At 41.5% G+C, this 24,653-nt stretch overlaps 2 protein-coding genes across 3 annotated transcripts; one reads left to right on the forward strand and one right to left on the reverse strand.

Moving 5' to 3' along the window:
* On the reverse strand, positions 1-13,854 carry LOC142368280 (SH3 domain-binding protein 5-like). Its single transcript, XM_075450405.1, has 9 exons — positions 13,501-13,854; positions 13,070-13,132; positions 11,028-11,156; positions 5,088-5,252; positions 4,842-4,972; positions 4,535-4,577; positions 3,355-3,571; positions 2,823-3,200; positions 1-1,235 (listed from the first exon to the last, which is right to left on the reverse strand). Exons 1-9 carry the CDS (start codon positions 13,576-13,578, stop codon positions 1,063-1,065), a joined length of 1,377 nt encoding a protein of 458 aa, XP_075306520.1. The 5' UTR covers positions 13,579-13,854; the 3' UTR covers positions 1-1,062.
* mturn (maturin, neural progenitor differentiation regulator homolog (Xenopus)) lies at positions 10,369-24,566 on the forward strand. 2 transcript variants are annotated; one of them, XM_075450408.1, is made up of 4 exons: positions 10,369-10,449; positions 15,445-15,678; positions 21,607-21,729; positions 22,992-24,566. In XM_075450408.1, exons 2-4 carry the CDS (start codon positions 15,520-15,522, stop codon positions 23,097-23,099), a joined length of 390 nt encoding a protein of 129 aa, XP_075306523.1. In that variant the 5' UTR covers positions 10,369-10,449; positions 15,445-15,519; the 3' UTR covers positions 23,100-24,566. The 2 variants fall into 2 exon arrangements, with proteins under 2 accessions (XP_075306523.1, XP_075306522.1); XM_075450407.1 differs by lacking the exon at positions 10,369-10,449 and adding an exon at positions 15,217-15,322.
* The last annotated feature ends 87 nt before the right edge of the window (positions 24,567-24,653 follow it).

The following is a 24,653-nucleotide window of genomic DNA, read 5'->3' on the forward strand; positions in this document are numbered from 1 at the left end:
TTTAAAAGTTACATGAAACACATGTTTATTGCTTATAAACACAACAGTCACCACAAAACAGTTCATATGCAAGAATACATGAGTATAAATTTAGAGTATTTCTACTACAGGGTAATATTTAAACATCGGTCAAAAAACACAACACACATTCAAAAAAAATGATTCACTCAGCCACACAAACAAACTACCTCAAAATGGAGTTTGAACTTTGCACTCAGTTACACATTCACTCAGTCTTTCACGAATCCAAATGGAAGACCATCTGTCTAAAAAGTGTTAGGTCAAATTTTAAGTCTCTTGCGTTTAGTGCTCAGAGTACTGCTTGCGCTCGACTTTCTTCCTTCACATTTCTCTGAAATTGACTCCACATGCTTTTCAAAGTGATATAAGTCAAAAAGGGTGGGACTCCAAAAATAAAGGCAGAGAAAGAACAAGTTTCTGTCCCATTTTGATCCTCACGTGGGACAAGTAAATAGGCCCAAATGTCCTTTAGTGGTGCAAACTGTAGCAGGTTAATATGAATGAAAGATTACTACATTAACTTGGACACATCACTGCATAGCTAAAGACAAGTTACACCATTGCTGAAATGACTGACAGCCTCTAGAGTGTGAACAGAAGATTTGTCTTAGTTTTATGGCACGTAAGATGAGGGATATGGCCTCTTAGTAAATACACAACAAGGAAAAGCTCATCCATTTGCAAACAGTTCTTTGTCGTGGAAAACAAGAGGTGTTTGGGGAAATGTCCTCACTACCCCTCAATAACACTAGTGCTAATACTGCAGATGTGAAATAGAGAACACATGTTTTCCTCTAATTTGTTTACAATATCCACATGGTTTCACAATTTGTTCAACAAGGGTATACTGACATTAAATACACTACCTTTAGCACCTTTCATGGGACAATACTGATGTTTACACAACACTGAGACTGAGTCACGAGGGAGGGCAGCTTGCTGTCCTGTTGCTCTCAGTGGCACTTTATCCTTCTGTGGCAGTGAGTCCATGTTGAAGCTTGAAGCTGGGCAGAGTCAATGTTTCCGGCGCGAAAAGAAGCGTTAGACACTGTTGAGTAGCAGAATGGTAGTGGCGGAGCTGGGAGAGGAGTCCTCAGGGTCAGTGTAATGGGGGTCTTGCTCATCCTCTGAGTCCTCTTCTTTTTGTGTTACTGTCAAGGTTAGCTTGTTCAGACCGGCTTCTAATGTGGACTCCGCTCCTTCTGCTCTGTCACCTGGAACACACAAAATAAGAGAAGGAGCACTAGTTGGTCAATCTGCAAAGTAAACCAGGGTCACACCAACTGTCTGTACAATAAAGCTAAAGAGGATTGAGTACTGGGGCTTTAGACATGCTTGAAAATCTCCAGATCCTAATATGAAAATTGCAGAATATAAGTTGTAGATGTGAGACTATGTGTGCTCCACCAAAAGCTTTGATCAGTTCTGAAAACTGACCGACCCCGGTGCTACAATTTACGCTTCAGTTGTACAAGGGCTCCTTTTGTAATGCGAAAAATCTGAACTGAAAAACAGCTTGAGGTCTTATCAGTTAGAAAGTAGAAAGGCAAAGTAGCCAAAACCACTTCCTATCGATGCTGAACCCTTGTTCCACACAACTATCACAGAGAACGCAGGCTTGCCAGACTTGTGAATCTCAAGCTGCGTCATCACACACTGTTGTGCATTTGGCACAGGCTAAGTAGTTTGAGTTATTTGTGATGATTTGCATAGCTATATGTAGGGTTGTGCATTGAGTCAAAAATGTTTGAGAAACACCAAAATAGAGCTAACTAACTAGCTAAAGTGCCTCTCCATCTTGGGCTTGTGGATGAAGTCGTGACACTCACATCCTGGCTTATTTGTTCTTCCACTTTCTGATCTTACAACACCTGCGACTCACTGCCAGCTCATAGTTTTCAAGTTTTTTGTTAATGAATAAGCTACTTAGCAACCAGAAGCCAACAACAACAAGCCCTGGCACTGATGCATAGCCCAGGCATACCCACAGCACTGCTATACAGATTCGTGTTCTTCTGCAAATATTTGAGCTACCTGTGCTTAACCAGAGTATTTTTTTTTATTAAAATTTTACTTTATATGTCTACTTTACAAGTTAGATTAAAAGGGGAAAAAATGGTATTCCCATTTTTTTTCTTCTATAGAAACACTTTTACAGTGTGATACTTTGATACTGTTTTACCCATTTTATTGTATGTTTTCTGTTTAAAATAATATTCTACATAAAGTCTTAACATTTACCAATGACGTAATTCAACTCTAGATGTGATATGCAATGCTTTGTTTGCAAATTACAACACATTTTTACCTTATCAATCCCACACTTGCTCATTTGAGAAAACGTCTCAACTTTATGCTCCAGAAAGGATTTGTTAGCTACAGGTAAACTAAAAAGGCCTCTCGATAACAGGGTAAAAGATTTACAGATCTCTCTATCTTCCAAAGGCAAAAATTACACTGAGCAGGGCAACTTAGGCCTTACCTTAACACACTTTGAAGTGCTGACAGTTTGTTGTTCAAACATATCTGTTTGTGAATGGGAAGACTCTTCTAATTCTACTGCGGTGTGCTCACCGGTGTGTGTGTGTGTGTGTGTGTGTGTGTGTGTGTGGGATGGTGAAAAGGCGCAGCTTGCATAGAATAGGAAGTGCTGAGTGAATGCACACGTTAATGAGAATTCCTCTATAAAGAAATCTTTGTAGAAATATCCCAAGGTTACAAAACATGTATTGTACTACTTCCCAAAAAAATGTAATGACTTCTTCAAACATTTGTCAACCAGCTGTCAATTTGACACACACCTCTCTCCTGATCGCAGTCTGGAGAGGAAGCTCCACTGCACTGGCTGCGAGGGCCCAGGAGAGGTGAGGCGTGCCCAGAACCGCACACCGAGTCTGGGTCGTGAGAGCTGCTGTGGCTCACTAAGCCCAGACCACCAGGACATGAGGAGGACAGAATGGAGGAGGAGGAGGGAGAGGAGGAGATGTAGGAGCAGGGAGAGTAGAGTGAAGGGGAGGGGAAAGGGCAAGGCACGTCGAGAGGGGTGGAGGCAGAGGGTGGAGGATGGGAGCAAGAAGAGGTAGGCGAGGAGGGCATTGCTTGGTGTGAGGAGGTGGTGTGAGTGTCGGCCTCCTCCTCTGAGCTGTGACTGCCCTCTTCGTCAATTGATACTGACACCACTGAAACACATATACACACACACAGATATGTACTGTGAACATGCAGGCACACAGATGCACCAACTAAATAAACAAACAAAAGACAAAACAAAGAAACTCAATGTGGATTGATGAGGGGGGTGACTACTAATCTTCAAGTACCAATCATACTCACTTGACAGACCGTCTGACTCCATCTTGAAGTTGGCGATGTCCTCGTTGTCTTCGTCTCCCTCAGCACCAACGCCTTGCTCCCTGGTTCCCATGGCGATGGAGCGTCGCTGGGCATGGATCTCCTCTGAGATGCTCTCCAGGTTGCGCAGCGCTGTGCGGTACTCGGCTTTGGCGACCACAACTTTGGCCTGACGTTCATCCACCTGACGCTTGAGTTGCTAGGGGGGGGGGGGAATAAATAAATAAATCAACAAACATAAATAAAACTGTGTAAATTAGTGATATACTTCAAGGAATACAGGAAAGTTTTCTAAAGTTATACAAGCAGGACATTTAGACGACCAAGCTTGTCGTCACTCCTATGAGTAAAAGGCCATTTTAACAGCGGAGCTTTGAGCTAAAATGGCCAAGTCAAGCAGATCTTTAGCAGCTACTCAGTCATGTGAAAAAGAAAAAACACACCCTCTCTATCAAAGATTTTATAAATGTGTAAAAAAAGTGCAGCTCTGCTCAGGTCCCAATAGGTTGAAGTGTGGATTTAAACTGGATCATTTCAAAACCTTGATTCTTTTCTTTTTTTTCTGTGGCATGAGCCACTTTCAGCCAAGCTTCAGCTGTCAGATGGCCTCACACTGGACTAGAATAATTTGGTGTACAGAGGAGTTCATGGCTGACTCAGTAACTGTAAGGTGCCCAGGTCATGTGGCTTCAAAACAAGGCCAAATCATCAGCCACGCATCACCATTCTTGACAGCTTGATAGAGATGGAAGATTGTCACTGTACTGTACAGATGAATAGAATAGAATAGCCTTTATTGTCATTATATATATATATGTATATATATATATATATATATATATATATATATATATATATATATATATATATATATATATATATATATGTGTGTGTGTGTGTGTCTATACAGTGCATACATTTATGGGGCTAAAGGCATTGCAGTTCATTTTGAAAGCCCTTAACTGAAAGTCATAAACTGAAATTCTAGACACATTAAAATGTCGACCTCAGTATAAGATGGAAGGTAAACTGTCCACCTGGACATGAGTTACTGAATATGAGACATTTCAGTGTGGTGGGTGGAGAACCCACAAAGTCGCCCCTTCATCATAAGCATGCCAAAAGATTTGTAAAAACCCAGTTGCTTATCTAATATACATACCTCAAGCTGTAGATAATATTTGGCTTTCAGTTCAAAATAGGGTCTGCAGGGGGAGAAAGAGAAGTTAAACTGAGAGAGGAGAAACTGTGAGAAGAAAAACACTCCTCTGTGAGCACTCACATTCCTTGGCTCTTACAAAGGAAGCACACCCCAAAACTGCACAACCAACACATGAAACATCTGGACAGCATCAGATGACTTAAATGGAGCCCCTATTTCTCCCACACAAACCCGCTCACATATTAGTAGGCCCAAGCAGGGCAAAGTCATTTCCACTCTATCGTAACGGAAGCAACAAAACACGGACCTTGATTTGTTGATGGAGCGCTTCAGTTTCTTCTCCAGCTGTCTCATGTGGCTGATGCAGGAATTGTAGTTAGCTGCTGTTTTTCTGTGTTCGGCTTCGCTCTGAGTTCTCGCCTGCTCTGCCTCCATCACCTGGAACAGTCAGGACGGAAAGGAGGCTTTCGTCAGTGTCAGTACTGCAACTGGCCACCTCCTGTTAGGACAGAACGTTTGTGTAATTTTTGGTTTTGTTGCACAATGTACTTACTCTCTGTGTGGCATGGTTGAGCATTTCCTGCCAAGCAGAGTCAAACTGGCGGGTGTCCTCCTCCAGAAGCCTCTCCTCAGCCAGGGCGATGGTCTCCTTGGCTGCCCTCAGGATCTCCACTGCCCGCTGGAATTCCTGAGTGGCTTTTTGGGCTTCAACCTGAGCCTGCAGTTCAGAGAGAAAATGGCCCACAGTTAAAGCTCCTTCTATGCAGACTGGAAACTAAGAATCCAACTTAAAGATACCGTTCAACTTTCAAGGAGTGGATTTTAGTGCAAGGAACTCCATTCACTTAAAGATCCCATATTGTGCTCATTTCTGCTTCAATATTTTACTTTGGCATTCAATTAGAATATGATTACTTGCATTAATATTCAGAAAAACACAGTATTTCTTTCATACAGTACATGAATGTAGCACCCTCTGTCTGAGACGCTCTGTTTTAGCGACTGTCTGTTAAAGGCACCACGTCCCATCTGCTCTGACTGATCAGAAATGGTGAGGATGAAGGTAGCTGGTCCCTCAGCAGGGGTTACACAAATTTGTAACATGGTGATTTAAACAAGTGAGAAAAGAAAAGTCTGGACTGCAAACAAGGCCGTTCAGGTCAGTGGCTTTTGTGGGAGATAATTTCCCTTGAAGTGGATTTGTGCTGAGTGACTTTACAGATCATTTACTTGCACAAAAAGCTACATGACACATCGAGGAGAAGGCAAAATCCACAAAAGAATATATCCTCTTTAGGGTGTCATTAAAACTGAAAAAGTGACAGTTGGCCCAATCCATAGCATGTTGCAAGCCTGAAACCAATTAAAATCTTCTTTTTGGTTGTAAATCTAAAGCAAGTTGCAGAAATGTTACATCTTTAATAGTCTCCATGCAGCTGTAGCCCTTACACTGCTGTCGCTGTTTCTGTGCCTGTGTGCATGTTTGACCTACATTTCCTCTGCAGGAACCATGGTTGATTCTTCATGACAGCCTAAGAGGGACTAAGGAGATTTTGCTATTGCATACACACTCATACAGAGCGAGACAGCCATGACTTGATCCAATAGACAAACAGAGGATTTGTCTCGAAGGAAATCTGACATGTTGTTAGTGGGCTCATCCTGCCCACAGTCGCAGTCAATAGGGGAATTATTGTCATCACTCTGGACATATTTGGACCCACTTGCTACGCTCCAACAGGCGTGAGTTAAAGGTCAGGCTATTGGCTGAATGCCAACAGTAAGCAGTTACTGTAACTGATCAGATTTCCAATCCAATAAAGACCTTTCTCTTAGAAGATAAAATCCATTAGAATAAGGAAAATAAAAAGGTAAAAGAAAGAAAAATGATAGGGGAACAAAAATGAGAGGGTAACACATCTCAGAAATGTTCTTTAATGCAAACGGAACCGTTATGTTTAGGTAAAAGTCTGATATTCAAGGGATCAATATGAAAATCAAAACAAAGCAGCAGAGCAGGGCTTAGTTCGGGCTGTGATACCTCGCATAAAACAAGATTCAGATTTCCAAGTTAAAAAACAAGGATTGTTGAACCACATGAACCACACAACACATTTGAAGTGAATATTTCATGTTTTTCAACTGTTTTTCAGACATTTATTACCCTCTGTCTTTTTTATGAATACCGTCTTTCACAATGGTTATTGCTCTGTTTTAACTATAGGCTACTGCTTGTTTGTTTTGACTGTATATAACAATGGAAAAAAACTCACTTGTCCACTTTTTGTTTCTACCCTTGGCTGTTTTGAATATATTATTGTTGTAGCTTTAACTGTGAACTTAAGCCAGTCATTATGTTTCGACCATCTATTGTTTGAAATCCAAATGTACTGTGTATTCGTAAAAGTAAAACCAAGATGCAATTTCTTCCAATTTTGCTTCCAAGGAGCAAGAGTTTGCTTAAAGTAATAATTTTTTATACCACTTTACACTGATCGATTAAATCATACAAGCATAGAAAAGCACCTAACTCAAGGAATTAACTAGCACTGTCTACACACAACAGACGACTTATCAAAGAACCGAGTTTAAATTTCATCTTTAGGCACTTTGTTATTAGTCTGTTCTAAGGCCTACAATTTGTTCCCATTTCTTTAGTTGCATCTTTGGAAAATACAGTTTAACCAGAAGCAAAATGTGAGTCGTTTTACTTTTCAGGCCAGAAGCAACGCACATTGCATGGTAACGGGTCTAATAAAGACACTCATACTGAATATTGAGTTTCAACGTTGTTACAATGGTGTTAACAAAACTCTGTTTTTGCCTTGAATACTGTATTTTCATTTAAGTCTGCACATGTTTCAATAAAACCATTTTCTCTTTTTTCCTGACAATATATAATGCTATGAGCTTTGGCTAAAGACGTTTGCACAGAATCATATTTTTAATTAATTAATTGTCATTACAGATTCATCTCCCAAAAAGGGCTCCACACAAAAATGCCTTCTGTATACTGTAGACACTGGAACGTTTAAGTAATTTAAAATATAGTTATTGAAATCTGCATCTCAGTTCCAGTGTGTAACATTAAAGTAATTGGCAGAACTGCAGTATAATTCATATCTATGTTTTTTTTATTAGTGTAGAATAGAGTAAAAAAGGGAACCACTGCATGTTCACTATCATAGAAATGATCAGTTTATGTCCAAACACATTGTGACTCGTCCTGCTCCTCCTCACCCTCCACCATTTTGCACTGCTTCTGACAGTAGCCCAGAAAGGACAAACCAAACAAAAACTCTAGAGCTCATCTTTTCCTTTTTTTTTGCTGCCACCTAGTTGGGCTTTAGGTAGGGGTACTAAATTTTTGCAGTTTGTAAATTATGCCACTAGTCGCTGCTGTCAATACATTCTGCACACTATTGCTTTCAAATATTCTGACGTATTTTCTAGTCTGCTTTTAGCTCTATAAATGTAAGTTGTTTTGTTCACACCTTTCGTCATGGCTCACAACAGCGTCCGGTAAAGTACTCCAAAAATGGAAAAAAAGTGGCAATTATAGCTCATATGAGTGTTTCCAAGCCTTTAGTTTAAGAAGCAATAAAGTCCTCATACGGAGGAAAGGCGGGGAGTGGGTGGAGCAGCTGAGTGTTAAGCTTTTTGAGATCGACACCAACATATGATCCGTCAATAAGACAGCAACGCTAACATTTCTGTTACTTCCTGGTTAGATTTAGGCATGTCTTCGGTAGGAAAAGAATTAGAAAACCAAAGGAAAGAAATACACATACAGACATATATATATATATATATACAGTATATATATATATGTATATATAAATGTGAAGCAGAATACACAACAATGCAGCTACACCATGATTTATTTAGTTTACATATCTGAAAAGGATTGGGAAGAAGTGCACACTTGTTTGAGTTAAAATACATTCTTTTTACACTGTCTCCCACACTCTGCTGTTTGCCTTGATAACATGTAAACAAACACATTGTGATAAAACGCTGTCATCTTTATTGACCGTATCTGCCCGCATGAACAAATGCCATGTGGCTATGTTTGGGCAGTAGGACCGTCTCAACAAGAGGGCTCACAGTAAACTGAGAGCTGTGGTCCACAATATCAAACAAATTGTTGAAGAAAATCCAGCCTAGGAACCAGACAATTCTCAGAGCGGCTTCATATGCTCTGGTAGAATGCCAGATGGTAGAATTGAAACTGGCCTTGCCTGTGCCAGGCAGATGACAACTATAGGAATTACATGCGGCAGGTTTGATATTAAACTGAGGAGAGGCCCCAAAGAGACATTTTTGTAGTCACTCAAGCTGCTTCTGTTCTGGAAGGGTATCTTTTATAGGTTAACCTGTCAGTATATTGACATCATATTAACCTGTGTACCATGACCCCCATGTTTAAGATAAAGCCTCCAACAATGACTTGAGCAATCAGAGGAAAAATACAGAAAACAAAAAAACTGGCGTCTCCTGAGCCTTTTTTTTCTCTGTTTTATTCTAGCACAATCCAACAATGGTTAGAAATAATATCCATGGTTAGAGGAGAGGGAATATAACCACTTGAGAAACTGGCAAAGATGAATCCCTCGTTTTTGCATCTCATTGTGACCCATTTCCCAGACTCTACGAGGAGAAGGTTAAGAAGGAAAACAGACGGGGGGCGATGGATATTTGATGAGAAAACAGGCAGAAACAGGAAAGGAAGCGAAACTCTTTAAAGCATCATCCATCATTGTTGTTTTTATGTCAGATCTGCACTAAAATTCTTGGATTTCCTAAACAGAGCAGCCTTTCTCATACAGGGTCAGTGTGTTTTCATGACGTTTCAGTTGCAGCTCTGACTGTTGACCAAACGAGGTGACTATGGGTTTCCACCACTTTTTTACTTCCACATGAAAGAAAAAATAAACAAAAAATGAGACAACAAATCCTTGTGAGTAACACCCAACAAAGCTGGAGGGCACAATTTCCCATTGTGTTTATGACACAAAGCCCAATGAGCTTCAGACAGCATGCATGTGATGGGCTTTGTTACAAGTTAATCATGATGTTATGGAGCCCACATTTTGTGTTACTAAGAAATATGTAATATGATGATTTTCTCTCAAAAACAAACAAACATGAGACACTGTCACCTCGTGATCTTCCCTGTGACTCCTCATATCACCCAGCTAAAGGATGTTTCTGATGTGTGTGCGTGCGTGTGTGTCACCATGCAAGTGACTCATTTCAATTCGTGTCTCAGACACAGTTATCCAGTCTGGCACGTTTGTCTCTAGAAATTCACTCTGTTTACAGTTTGTGCACATGCGAGATGGGGGGCAAAAGTGTAAAGAGGGGTGGCTGGAACACAGGCTGAAGGTGGGGGCGGGTGGGGGCGGTAGTGTGGGGACCGACAGACAGGCAGCGAGGTGTAAGAGACTGCTGGGTGAAAAGGACAAAAAGATTGGACAGTACAGGCAAATTCCTACACACCACCCTCCCCTAAGTCTGTCGGAATGTGGGGAAGAAGGGGGGGCAGCGGGTGATGAGACTGGCTAACGTGTGGGGGTAGGTGGACTTTGGTGAATGCTTGTGTTTGTGCTGGAGGGTCAACCAGGGCAACTCTGGATCCTTTTAAAATGGGTCATGTTTTAAATATTAAATATTCATCCATAAATCATAACCACACAATTTGCCAGTTTAACTTGAGGCCCGTATCAGCTTTGGTCTGTCCCAAACACACCCACTCACACCCCCACACGCGTGCACAAATCCGAAGACTTTTGATCGTGTGACATGAATGCGGGGTCGATCAAAAATCAAAACCTCCCCGTAATCCCAAGCCCCCTTGTGTGACCATCAGCAGTGATGCCGGTAGCTGCTCGTCTGTCATATTGCAACAAGAGGTAAGCAAGAACACAGACACGCGCACGCACGCTGGCACAAACATAAATACTCAATCTATTTCAGCTCAGCTCTGACACACAAATGTCAGCCTTTTGAAGTATGACTCAGTGCCTCTAAATCATTGGCTGGGATGGGGGGGGGGGGCTGCTGGACGTCTACATTTTTGTTGATATCCAATCAGATCAAACCCATGACAAGCTGAAACATTTAGACCAAAAAGCACACAACTCACTGCAGGGGGAACTGCACAGTTTGGAGTTCCAACCACTGGGGAAGTTGCTCTACTTGGTAACTACCTGCACCCTCCCAGAAGCATTGAATTAAAGCAAAAATGAAATGAAATATGCTACAAGTCTGTCAACTGTCCTCTCAACGACACTAGCTTGGGAATCAGAGGTGAGACTGGGTTTAAAAATAGACACCACGTGACTGCTCCCTTTAAGTAGATATAAGCGGAGCTCTTTAAACTTCTCATCGCTAATCCTCAGTAAGCCTGCGCTCACAATCTCTGTTTGCCAACCTCAGAGTCCCTCCAGCAAGCTTATGTGTGAACGGGTGGGAGTGTGTGTGTGTGTACCTGTCTTGCCACTTTGCGGGCTTCCCAGTAGGGTTTGGAGTCCTCCACAGCTCGCCCGATTCTCTTCACCAGCTCATCTAACTTCACCGTTGCTTCCACCAGCACCGCGCGGAACCTCTGACGGCAGTCCTGTGCGCATGCAAACATGCAGAAAGAAGCATACAAACATGTTAGGTCATACACAGTCAACTGAGCACGCTGCTGGTCGCTCCCTGTGAGCACATTATCTTGCTGGCGTTAGCATTTAGCTGAAAGCACCCTTGTGTCTGAGTGCAGCCTCACTAAGTCACTTGTGAGGCTGCATTATCTCTAGTGTGTAATAAGTTCATCAGAAGCCACAGCCTTCCTCTAGCTGGCCCTGATAAATTTGGCACCGGAAAGAAACTCCTCCATTTCAATTCTTCACTGAACTATTACCCAAACATAAATGCAGGTGTTACCATACACAGCTGGACAGTATCTCATCCATTTTTCTTTGTTCCTTTGGGTGTTACTGCACTCAGGGTGGTTGATCAACCTTTTACATTTTTTTTTGGTAATGAAGAACTCCTGCTTGTAAGAAATAGCACAGTATTAAAGGATGTGGCAACGTGATATCATACTTGCTATTCATAGATATCTTCTGATCAGATTTACCGAATCAGGCCTCTGTTTGTGCGCCGGTCAACGTGTGTATATCTGCTTTGGGGAAGTTGCGTCTGTGTGTCTATGTGGGCCGCAATTTGCAGAACAGGGGGTTGAAAGGTAGCACCTGCATCCTGTTCGCACAACTGACGGAGAAATAAATGAGAGGTTAACGAGGGAAAAGGGAGATTGTGCTGCAGGAAGCCCACTTCCTGTGACATCATAGCATTTCCTGACCTCCCTCTCCTTCATTGAGATTGTGACGGGGCACCGAATCCAGGAGGCAAATCCTGTAAGTTGCTGCACGCAGATACACTCTGCTGGATTTTTATGCTTCTGCCTGTGGCACACACGCAGTCTTATATCTCTGTCAGGGCACACAGGAGGTTTAGGGTTGTGTTGCCAACACGGAGTCACACACAATGAGCATGGATTTAACCTCACTGCTGGACCTTTTCCTGAATCCTCTCAATCTACTCTACACCAACTTTAATCAATTTCAGACTGGAAAACTTGCCAGCAGCTCTTCCAACATTCTTGAGACCTTTACATACATTTTGCTTCCCCAATAATTGGTTTCTTTATTTATATTAGTCATTCAGACACATCTTATTGTGGAAAGCTTCACAAAAAAAAAATGGCAAAGGTCCAATATTCGACTAGAAAACAGGAATAATATAAATGTTACACAATTCATCTGTCTCACTCTGGGGTGTTGTGCTTATTCCAGCTGTGGTTTCAGGAGTTTGGATGTGAATGTAGATCTAATGAGAAACAGAAGAGGCCAACTTTTAGGATAAGGAAAACTGCGGCCTGGCTCTGGAATGTTTGAGCTTTGTCGAACACTATCCCAGCTAGCACACATCTGAATGCAAGCAAAGCGCAATAAAAGCCCCCTTTATTAAGCATCAATCTCTCTCTGGTACTTCACTTGATTTTACAGCCTTCTTCCTCTTTAAAAGTATTTGATTTGTGTCTTTAAAACAAGGCGGGGGCTGTTACAGGGCACTTAGGATTCAGAATGCTCCAAATGTGCCACTGAAATATCTAATTTATAACTCGTGTAGAGGTTTGGGTTTATACAGTGCAGGAACTAGATTCCCCACTTCACTTTTTCCACATTTTCCTTATTTTCCTTTTATCACATGGATGAAAAATGTACATTTTCCTAAGTCATTCCATGTGAACTCTTTCAAAGCAGTGACGCTGTTGCTAGGTGAGCCTGGAAAAAAACAAAATCACACTGGAAACAAGAGGAGCCAAAAGGATTTCTCACTTATTTAGAGTAAAACATTGGATTTCAAGACTGAAAACTATGACTTAAAGGTTCCCCCTGCTCAGCCAAGGTTGCAAGCATTTACCCACAACAGGGGAGACGCAGAAATGATCACTACCACAGTGTTGGTGCTTTGTCTTACCTCCAGCTCACTCTCCCAGCGGTTGATGTCATCTGTAGACTGGTTCAACTTCTCCAGTTCTCCCTGTTTACAGAAAACACGGCATGCGTGGGGAAACGCAGAGACCAGCAGGACTGTTAAATCAGATTGTATATGGAGAGGCTAAACTGTGTGACTTCTGTTTACCAAATTACTGTGCAGACAGCCTGCTGCACTGAGCATCTACTCACACTGGAGCATTTAACCACATTCAGCTGACAATTACTTATTTTAAGTTGGCTGATACAGTGTTCTACAGTGATCATATGTTAATCTAATGTTCTATCACATTTCAATGGTCTGTGCACAGCAAATTCTATGTATAAACAAGATTACACACATCTGGGTAGTTCTATTCACTGGACAATTGTTATCCCAGTCGTACCACATCTGGACCCGTTTTTCTGTCTCACCTGGATTCTGGGGTCCACCTCTTCTTCCTCCTCAGCACACTGCGAGTCCTCCTCACAGTTATTGCCATTTCGTTCCATCTTCGGAATATATTTTTTTTTTTGGCAAAGAAGCGGGGGTCTTCGGTGCAAACAAAGCTCGGTCCCGGGGTGCTGAATGGCAGAGTGATCCGCCCTGTCTAACCTTTACGCAGAGCGCACTGCATGCTTCAAGCCGTTGGAGGATAAAGCGCGTAAGAAGAAGCGGAGGTGACAGGGTCTGCAGAGCCGCAGGGTGATCCAAAACATACAGCAAAAGACCATAACCTCAAGGACCGACAGCGGACGGAGAGTATAAGAAAAAAAAAAAGCATCAAACTAGATTTGATGAGCAATGGGACCACTTCTGGTTCGTACTTTCAAAGTAAATATCAGGTTTTGCGTCACCTCTCACAGGTTTAAGAGGAAGGTCAGTCTCTGCAAATTGAGCGCTCAGAAATCAAATGTTCCCTAAAGGGTCTCTAAGGTATGACTTGTCAAGCTTTAATTATGAGACCGTGGCCTGTTTTGAGGCCAGTTCAAGTCCAACACAGAATCAAACTGAAGCAGAGAGCTTCTTGCATTCACGTATTGATGCTATTAGCAAGTTCGGAAGTTAATCAAATGTTAACAAATCTATGCAGGACCAAAGTTTAGAAATAATAAGCAACAAATATTAGTCAGAGACTCGAAACATAAAGATAGCCCTACAAAACACACCCAGGAGGCATAGGCCTAATAATCCAACCATTCAAAGGCACACATGCATTCATATCTCGTACTTTATTGATCCTTAATAATACTAAATCTACCAAAAAATTCCCAAATCACTCTTATTTTGAAGAGAACCTTTTCTGGTGCATTGGGATCTACTTCTTCCCAGCTTGCTGGAGCGCCAACGCGGGGCCTCAGCGGTTCCACTCGCCCTCTGGTGGCACTGGCGAAGACTCCAGGGAGCAGGGAGGGTCAGGCTGGAAAATGGCAGCAAGCTGGCTTTATATAAACACGGCAGACAGTGTTTTTGTTCAGAAGTGGTTCCCACCAGAAAAGATGTCTAAAATTGTTTTTGTTTTTATGTGTGTGTCCAAAAAACTAAAAGACGATAGTTTGATGCCAGCAGATATAAACGCACACTTTATCACCGGAAGTACTTAGTTTACGAGTAAATGTAGGCTATTTGTATTCTTTCCCATCACTCACTGGGGTAAGGTTATGAGTTATTATTTGATAACTAGGGGTTTTATTTATTTCTTATAATTAAAGAAGGCTATTATACTAGAAAATATTCAAATTAGGCCCATTCCGATTCAAGAACTGGCCAATGACCTAAGTTCTGACAAACTTTCAAAGCCCATTCGCATTCTAAGCAGATTCAAAATTAGTTTAAACGCACGCCTCGACACATAGCTAAAACACTGCTCCTATAAACACAAGTAGTAAAACTGGGTGCATCATTTTCTGTGATTTTGTGCGCAGATGCTTAAGTGACTCTTTTTTTTTTTTTGTCGATTCAGTATGTCGTACTCTTTTGGGGTTTATTTTATATGTTGTATCGGCATTTATATCAGTCCCGTGGCTTCGCAGATGATTTCACCAGGTTAAAATGTTACAGTAATCTATCTGACAGAAACTTGGAGATTGGCCCGTAAGCACCTCGGAGATGGACGGCTGCCCGGCCTCGCTGTTCGTCATCGCGTTTTTTCCAGCGTCCTCCTGCGTATGCATGCATGCGACCGACGGTCTGATTTCATAACGTGGGGAGGAAGAGAGGAATGGGGCTTTGAGATCGGATGAACACCAGTCCCCGGTAGGATCCGTGCACAAGCAGCGTTATCTTTATTCCCGGGCCATGCAGAGGGTGCAGTAGAGGAGATGCTGTAAGGAGGCTGCTGATGCTGCCGTTCGATCAGCTGTTATTTGTGTCTTTAGCATCATCGCCACGACGGCTAGAGAGATAGAAATCAATCTCCGGAGCCAGGGACACCGCAGACCGGATAACAGAGGATGGAGTTCAAGCATCTGGTGGATGCGGCGGAGAAGTGGTGCTCCGGGAACCCGTTCGACCTCATATTCGCCGAGGAGAACGACGAGAGGCGGCTGGACTTTTACGCAGAGCCCGGGGTCTCCTTCTACGTGTTGTGTCCCGGAGGTACCGACAGCTTTGTAAGTGAGCTGCTGCAGGGCCTCAAGCTCTATGTGTGTGTGTGTGTGTGTGTGTGTGTGTGTGTGTGTTCTCGAAGGTGTGTCGAAGCTGGGTTAGAGGTGGGGTTGTGTCGGTTAGTCCCGGTTTTACAGTTTATGGGCGTGTGAGAAAAGAGGAGGGGGGCTTAAGGGCGAAGAGGGGAGGGTATGATGTCATTTTATGTTTGTGGGCAAAGCCTCTTTTAGAATTATCAGCAGTAACTGCATGTGATGGCAACACTATCAAGCTGACCGGGTTAACAGCGGGCCGAAAACTTGAAAAGTGAGGGTTCTCCACAACCTTGTGAAAAATTTAAAACAAAAAAGGGGCCTCTGAAATCAAATGAAATATATGTTTTAGAGAGGAAGATTGATGGCTACCTCTCCCCTACAGCTGATCCACTATGTGAAGACAAAGACCAAAAATACTAGACAGGGAAAATCCCACTGTGCTTAAGAAAACATCCCCTATGTTAAATATCAAAATTCATACCCAAAGATTTTGAAATTAGAATGTCTGACTTTCTGAGCTTCTGAGCTACTATCCCTAAACATGACATTTCCCTTTCCTTTTATCTCAGAATTCATCTCAGACTCAAGAGATTGGAGATGAACTTTTCCGATATAGTTTCGCAGAATTCTGACTTAGCATCTGAAAAATTCAAGGTTAGCATTTCTAATATAGTATCTCTGAATTATGACATTGCATTTCATAATGCAGGCAGCTCACAGTTTTGACATGAACCTTTATGGATGAATTTCTCAATATTCCGACTTAATGTTAAAAAGTCTTTAGATACTATCTCTCAATTCTCGCTCAGTATCTCAGAATTCTGACTTCCCATGTGAAAATTTTGCATTTGTTTTAGAATTATTATTATTGTTGTGGCACCGAATTGTTGTGAATTATTGTTTTAGAATTGTTTTAGAATAGAATTGTTATTGAGTTTTCTTGCACAAACCTGTCCAAACTTAACCTGCCCCTTATTAGAAATGTTTGTAGACCGAGACATGGTCTGCAGGTTTTTTGTTGATGTTTCATTACATTCATTTGGCAGATGTTTTTATTAAAAAGCAAATTATGATTTAGAAAAAAATGGGGGTCAAACATCTTGCCCATGAATATAGACAGGACAGATCAAACCAGCGATCTTGAGGTTAAAATCCAACCAGTCCACCTCCTGAGCTACAGCAAACTATTTGACAACAAGATTACTTAATTAATCAAATCTCTTAACATGATAGGCTTTTTACTGTGGTCAAATATCAGATCCCTTCATTGTATTCATTTTCCATTAGGAAAAAGCCACATGTTCAGGCTTTGGACGACATCAGAATCATCCTCAGAAAGAAAAGTTCTTATTCGGTCTGTGTTGTTAAACGTAAACTCTGTAGGCCGTTAAAATTCACATCACTCATCGCAGCATAGCTTTGATTATTATTCACAAGCCATTTTGTAATAGCTTGCTTTATCCTATAGAGTGTGGTGCAGTGGTGGCGTTATGAGTCCTAAAGCCCCAAGAGAAAAGACCCGCCCTCATTGCTACTCCCTCCTCCCTCCTCTGGTGATACGGCCAACAGGGCGGGAGCAGATGGAGATGACCCAGGAGTCAGGGCGTCTGTTCAGTCAATAACACATTATGTCACAGAGACCGTGCCTATGTTGTCTTTGCACGCTTTATCTGGACTGTCCCACAAACAGCAGGGCAGCAACGCAGCAGTTTGTTTTGTTTTGCTGAAAAATAGCAAAACATTTAATCGGCACAATGAAGCCCTCCTAATGAGGATGTCGTCAAAGAAAAATGCGGCAGAGCTTTATCTAACGAACACACGTGCAGCAAGTACTTTGATACATTATTTGCTGTCTCCTAGCACCAACTTCTTTTTCCATCTTCCTCCCTCTTCTTTGTCATTATCTACCTCTCAACTCAAACCTTTCTGCTGCTGCGTAATCTAATCCTTCTCAGTTGTTACAGCCCTTTCACTCATGAGTGCAGAGATACACACACTGCCCACACACACCCATACGGCCACAGTTCTCTGTCGGCTGTGCACTCTCAAATCAAGTAGAATAACTACCTGTCACTCTGCAGGACTCTTAAAATCTAGTTATTCTCCCTCCATTAATATTGCTATCAGAAGGGCATCTCATATGCCTTTTTCTCATTCACAACACCAAGTGCCTAACCACAGTTCTTAGTTTAAATCTACTTAAAACCAAGTTCTAAACTTAGCTCTGAAACCATGTTTAAATGTGAGACTGTGCATGAAAGATGGATGTAGCCTCTGGGTCTGAAGCGTGAAGCATCTGCAGGAGTGCCATAAACCTTCATTTTCACTGCTTCTCTCTTGAATTGTAACATCAATACATTTCCCCCCATGATTTTATGTCTTAAACTCAAACTCTTATTCTATATGACAGGATGCTTAGAGTGTAGATTATGGCCCTTTTAAGGATTGTTGATTATGCTTCGGGGCATGGCTACACTGATAAAAAGTCACGACTTTAAGGGCATCCTCGGGTTTTCAAATCAGATTAAATCCAAACTCTGCGTGCAGTCTCTCAAAACCAACATGGCGATGGCCAAGTGCCAAGCTCAGTGCCTCAAAACTGTAGTCCATAAAGCAGTGATTGTGGCTCTGTCTTTATATAGGTTGTGATGTGAACTCTCAAACAGCTCTTTAAGGGACTACAGAGGACATCACCTTAACTTCCTGTAAACTTAAGGCCTTTACATGTTAAAGGTGACATGAAAAAACAATATAACTGTGCAATAAGTATACAGTAACAAATATATCAATATTTACATTAATATGTGTGATAGAGTTGCATTGAACATTAAAGGAACACCGTATATTTAATTTTTCCTTCCTCACAGATCTAAAAAAAGTTTTTAATTACGACAAGTGAATATGAGTTGGTTGTCACAACCCATTAAAATTTACACCGTTGGAAAGGAACAAATCCTCCAACTGAAACGGTCAGGCAGGTTATTTGTTCATACCCATAAATATGACGCCATAATGGCGTCCTGTACAGAGATATGACACACGAGCATTTCCACATCAGAGCTGACGTCTTTTACAAGACTGTCCTTCAAAAAGCCACAGAATCCTCATAAGGAGGCGGGTTCATGCTTTAATGATGCATGTTCAAGACCAACATGTGACAACAGGCTTTTTACCTGCAACACTTTACCAAAACACTTTTTCGTCACTTTCTGGTTGGGTTTAGGCAATAATGTCTCTTGTTTATGGTAAGGAGACGATTATGTTTGGGGCTGAAATACATTATTTTTACTGTGTGACCGTCAGCTTCATGGACAGCAATTTTACTCTTAAGTTGCAGCTGCTCTCACAGCCACCAGAGCTCCCATAATTTAAAAATGTGATTATAGGTCATTTTGGCCTGCACCACCAAACACCCCATGGGGACATGTTTGGATGTAGAACAGCCTTATTTAAGATCCTGTTGAGAATGTGAAGGTATGTTCTGCTATGTTGCTATCTTTGGTTTGAGAGTGCACTCTCCGGTTAGTTTTTGATTTGTTTGGCTGAACAAATCTGATGGAGAAAGGTGGACACAGAGAAAAGAAAAGGAGAAGGAAGATGGAAATTACCTGGACATGTTGAATTGTGTGGCTGAGTGCATGATCTGCTAATTAATTTTGGTATTGTGACTAAATCTGATCCTCCACGACACACTCCCCCGAGTTTGAGTGTTGAGACAATACCCTGAAGTTAGAATTCACTTCTTGTACAAATAAAAGACACCATCACAGCAAGTGAATGCATTAATGCAATATGGCATCTAAACAAACCTAAAAACATGTCTTCACCTGAATAGTGAAGGACTGAGGACTTGCTTTTTGTTTCCATGAGTTGAATGCACACTGGTTTTTCCACCTTTTTTAAATTCCCCGTCAGGCTATTGCAGTAGTTTGAAGCCATCCGGGTCATGTGAAACAGTGTTTAGCTGCTGAAAAAGCACAACAATTATGACAAATGGCTTTTCAGCTGTTTCTCTGCTCATAATTTGATGGTCAATGAGGTTAGCTTGTGAAGTGAAAACACGTACTCATGTGACAGTCTGTCCATCAGTGGCAAAACTGGAGCAACAACCCCTGAGCAGTTAGATAGAGAGACTGCCAGTAACTCCATCTGCAAAACTGTAGTAATATGTTTACAGACTGCAGATAGTTTTATTTCCTTTTCATGTCACTATCAGGACTTCCTTGTGTAGGTGTGTCTCCATACTTAGATAGGCATCCTTGCATATCAAGGAGGGGGTTTCAGGCAGTTCAGATAAAGTATTTTTCTGCTAAGCTTTACTCAGTTCCTGGATTATGATTGGGCTGTTTATTCCCACAAACACTCGAGAGTCAGGCGAGCAAAATAGCAACATGTATCAATTTATGTACACGCACTAAATACGTAAATTGTCTGTCCTTAGGTATTAATTTTGATCGGGACTTTGGGAAAAAAAGTGAAATTCCCCCAGAAATAATGTGTCTGGGCTCATTAACACCACAGAAGTTGAAGTTGATTATTCGATAACTATTGTAATATTTCCCTAATTCTATACCTGAGCCTGAAACAGTTTGGAGGCCCCCCTGAAGAGGACTGCTTCACAATTTGAAAACCTGTGTATTAGGCATTTTACTGTTATGGCTTATGTGCACAGTTTGGAGTATTTTAGGATTAAAAAGCTTTTGAAAGAATTATTTGAATCCCGTGATGTAAAAAAAATCTGTTAAAATATCATTACATTTCACATTACAACAATTTCAGACCTTCCACTTTACCATAATCCAAAACAAGTTCCTCATGTACAACATCTGAAATCATGAGTTTCAGAGCTGGGTTACACCTGCCTGTTGTTCTACACGCTTGACTGGGCACCCCTAATAGCTAATACATAACCAAACAGTGCGGCCTTTAGACTCCAATTAAACAACAGTAAAGTAAGCAAAGTAACATCACTCCAGTGGCCTATCACACACAGCTGTGTTTATCTAACAGTTCCTGTAAAAAGCTGTGAGTGGGTCGCACACACTGGTCCTGATTGAGGAAGTTGAATTTAATCTGATCAGAACTCTTGCATTTGATAGCAACTGACCCTTACTCAGTGCTGTTTTATTGACCGATAGCACACTTGTTTCCTTTTCTGATTCTCGTCTGAGCTTTGAAGTTAAAACTGTTCTCATCACAATGAACAGACAAGCAGACTGGGTCACTTAAGGTAAAGTTTGCGCGAAATTACTGTGTCGTCTACTTGCATGTGTATGGACTCATTTTACTCTTTGTTTTAAAAGATAATAATGTAGATAATATAGAACATCAAGTCCTGCACGAAAAGTGTAAAGGTAAAAATAAAATACACAAATTAGATAAAGTAAGATCATTATGAGGTAATCATGTATTCTTTGACTCAGTATGACACATTGCTTCCTTACAGGAAATGCTCATTTATGCTGGGCAGTACTGTGTAAAGGTCTAGAAATCTATTCTATTCTATGATGAATGATTGATTTCTGATTCAGTCATCACATTTAGAATTTTTTCTTTAGCTCGTAGTTTGCTCTCACCATTTCATGTCACTTGGACTTCTCTGTCCACTATATGTCTAAATGACTATTTGTCCTTCATGAAATATCTTTGGTTTATCAGGTTTCATTTTTGTTCTTTTTTCCCACGCTGCACCACCCCTGCCTCAGCTTTACTTATCAAATCATTGTATGTCAGTGTGTGGCCCACTTATCTGCACCCATTTCATCACATGAAATGCTGTGTTTAAGCCCTGTAAAATCATTTCTTGTCATCGTAATTGTTTGCATTGTTTCATTTGTCCACGGTTGTCGAGAAAGATGCTAATCGTGTGTTTGTGTGTGTGTGTATTTCTGCGTGTAGCATGTGTGGAGTGAGAGCGAGGACTGCCTTCCTTTTCTCCAGCTGGCCCAGGATTACATCTCCTCCTGTGGGAAGAAGACTCTGCTGGAGGTGTTGGAGAAGGTTTTCACGTCCTTCAGGCCTGTAAGGATACAAAAGGCTTGGCGCTCCGAGAGTCACGGTTTACATTTTAACACACTTCTTCAGCCACAGCGCAGCAAACTTTAACTGTTTAACAGCCCCCACAACATTCTGTTCTCTCTGCTACTGTGAAAACGTCATGTTGAACTCAGCTGGCCCTGACTCAGACATATGATATTTCAGCACTGCCTTGCTTATCTCATAGCACATGAAAGTCACAGGAAGCCATGATTCAAGGCTTTATATGAACTTTAAGAATTTTCCTGCTGTTTGGCGTTTTCAAAGGTTTTGAAGGGGTTTTTATTTTACTTTTACAGTTGCTGGCCAGGGGATACAAAATCTGCCAGCTCAGAGCTCACCAATGAACACCTTATGTAATGGGGACAGTAACTTTTATGGTCTTATCTGGTTGTCTGGCAACTTTATGGAAACAAAATGAGTGGCTATAACTAGTCAGCACATAACTTCCCATAAAAACAACTTTTCTGTTGGTTAAGCAAACGTTTTTATTTATTAGCTTTCAAGGTTTTTTGTTTTTTTAAACCACTATTTAAAGAGACAACCTAGCTTGTTTACAGTATAATGCTAAGCTAAGCTAACTCAATTAGCTTTAGCTTCATATTTGTTGTACAAACATGACAGAGACATCAAGTTTCTCATTTAAATTTCTTTACTGAAGTACAATTTACAGTAATTTTCTATCTGATAAGGAATACGTTATCAGAGTTAGCCGAGAAACAAGGCATCAATTCATTTATGATCATGAAAGTGTAGTGGAGATATTTAAAGAAGACCTAACCTTTTTCTTATTTTCTGCCATGCATTGTTTAACAAAGACCTTTAACAAAGTTTCAAATGTGTCATTTCTACCTTCTTGCCAAACTGTACATGCTCACAATAGATTTTCTGATAGCATAAAAGTCAAACTGCTCTCCTTTTGGAAAAATAAATAATATATTAACAATAGTGTATAATGGAAACAGATGTGTACAGTTTCTGATTAAACTCCCATTCCAGCAATTATTAATCTCCCAAAAACACAGCTTTAAATGATTAAATCCAATAATTGCCACATAGTTGGTTTACAGTTGTTGCTTTTGGCTGCAAAAGGCAAATTATAAGAGATGAGAGAAATGTTACTTTTTTTTTTTTTTAAACTGTAAAACTACTCCCACTTTGAAAATGAAGGGCTGGACATGTGCAACTTAAGTTCCCTCAAAACAAAGACTCTAATATAGCATTCTTCCTATTTCTCCTTCTATTAGCTGCTAGGTCTTCCAGACATCGAAGATGATAGTTTTGAGCACTACCACGCTGACATGGAGGGGGAACCTGGGCCCGACCACCAGCAGATGGGGGTTAGCCAGCAGTGATGATCCCCCAAGAAGAGGCATGAGTCTGGGCAGAGCTGTCCTGAACCTCAACACTTTTGCCCATTTGAACGACACCTTTCACACATATTTGCATTCAGTTTGCTGAAAATGCACCACCATGTTCTTGAATGTCTCAGTGGCTTTGCTTCCCAAAGAGTGCACTTTGTTGACCCCTGCCCCCCCCCCCCGTCCCCTCTCTCTCTCTTTATCTTTCTCTTTCACACACCTACACGCACATACACACACACACACACACACACACACACACACACACACACACACACACACGCACACACACACACACACACACACACACGCACACACACACGCATACACACACACTTTGGAGCTACATGAGCAGTAGCCATGTACAATGCAAATATCATAATTCACTGTCTGGTTAGTTAAAGTTCCACAGCACAGCAATATTGCATCAGCTTTGTTATGCAGAAATACAGAGAGATGTTACGGTAATATACATTTCCCCCTGTGGAGATGAATGTGGCAGATAGCTTACTTTCTCTGTCGGTCTCACACAAAGGATGCATGTGAGAAAGATGAAAAGGTTCAAAACTGACAGTTTGTGGCTACATGAGGCAACTGGAGTGACACAAGAGGTTGAGGAAGGAGGGAGTTCTAGCAGGTGTATTCTTCCACTCCACGGAGGAATCAAGGAGGGAGCAGTGTAAGGATGTACAGTTACTTCTGACACACATTCAGGTGGGGCAACTCTCAATGTGTGCGGATTCAAACACACTTTACATTTCATGCAGGTTCCAGTAACAAGCCCTCATCACAATTGCTCCTCATGAGTGCAGCTTTTCAGTAGCATTCATTATATTTGGGGTGTGTTTGTGTTTGCAAAGCAGTCCACCTCAAATAGTTTAAGGTCACCTTTTAACATTCTAATTAGTGTCGCTCTCTTGTGACTGTCACAGAGGCCCATGCTGCAGCTTAACCCGCCCCTGGGTCTGGATGTTTTATTGTCACCTGACACCTTGTGTCTTGTATCCTGTTGTCTTCCTGGTTATTGGTGGTTTAAGGTTTGCTCTCATTTCTCTGCACAATTAGAGGATATTCCCTCCTAAAGATTGCCAAAATCTCTTTTGGGTGTGTTATTTTAAAGCTATCGTCTGATTCAGAGGTTCCTCCAAGTCGTAAAATTTAACAAGGGCACACCCACACCCCAGGGCGATATCACAGGGAGGGGAAATAGTTGTTGTTGTTGACCACCCCCTGCCCTCCCAGTTTGCTCAGCTCGGTGTCCCATCCAGTGCACTGCAACGCTTCAGGCCCCCTGTCGCTTTCAACCACCAGATCCAGATGCAAGACTCTGTTGGAGCTTCCTCCCCGTTTATTTGTTAATATTTGTCTTACTAATTTGCCTTGAATGTTTTGTCATGCTGCGTATCTTCTGTTTGTCCTCTGACGTGTGTGTGACATTGGTCAATAAAATGTGTGAACTGACTCTTCCTTAATGGCCTCTAGTTAATGCAACACGAAGCGCCAAACATGGAGGGATTTTGATATCTCAGAGTGCACTGGTGACCTACT

The sequence above is a fragment of the Odontesthes bonariensis genome, chromosome 18 (assembly GCF_027942865.1).
Source record: "Odontesthes bonariensis isolate fOdoBon6 chromosome 18, fOdoBon6.hap1, whole genome shotgun sequence".
Classification (NCBI taxonomy): domain Eukaryota; kingdom Metazoa; phylum Chordata; class Actinopteri; order Atheriniformes; family Atherinopsidae; genus Odontesthes; species Odontesthes bonariensis.

Bases quoted from the DNA above. Each gene is read 5' to 3' on its own strand.
- LOC142368280 (XM_075450405.1), bottom strand. From the start codon at position 13,578: ATGGAACGAAATGGCAATAACTGTGAGGAGGACTCGCAGTGTGCTGAG. The intron at 4,578-4,841 runs GTCCGTGTTTTG...CTCCCCCTGCAG, and splicing joins CGCTCCATCAACAAATCAAG to ACCCTATTTTGAACTGAAAG. The intron at 3,201-3,354 runs GTGAGTATGATT...TATGTGTTTCAG, and splicing joins GGAGTCAGACGGTCTGTCAA to TGGTGTCAGTATCAATTGAC.
- mturn (XM_075450408.1), top strand. From the start codon at position 15,520: ATGGAGTTCAAGCATCTGGTGGATGCGGCGGAGAAGTGGTGCTCCGGG. The intron at 15,679-21,606 runs GTAAGTGAGCTG...TTCTGCGTGTAG, and splicing joins CCGGAGGTACCGACAGCTTT to CATGTGTGGAGTGAGAGCGA. The intron at 21,730-22,991 runs GTAAGGATACAA...TCCTTCTATTAG, and splicing joins TTTTCACGTCCTTCAGGCCT to CTGCTAGGTCTTCCAGACAT.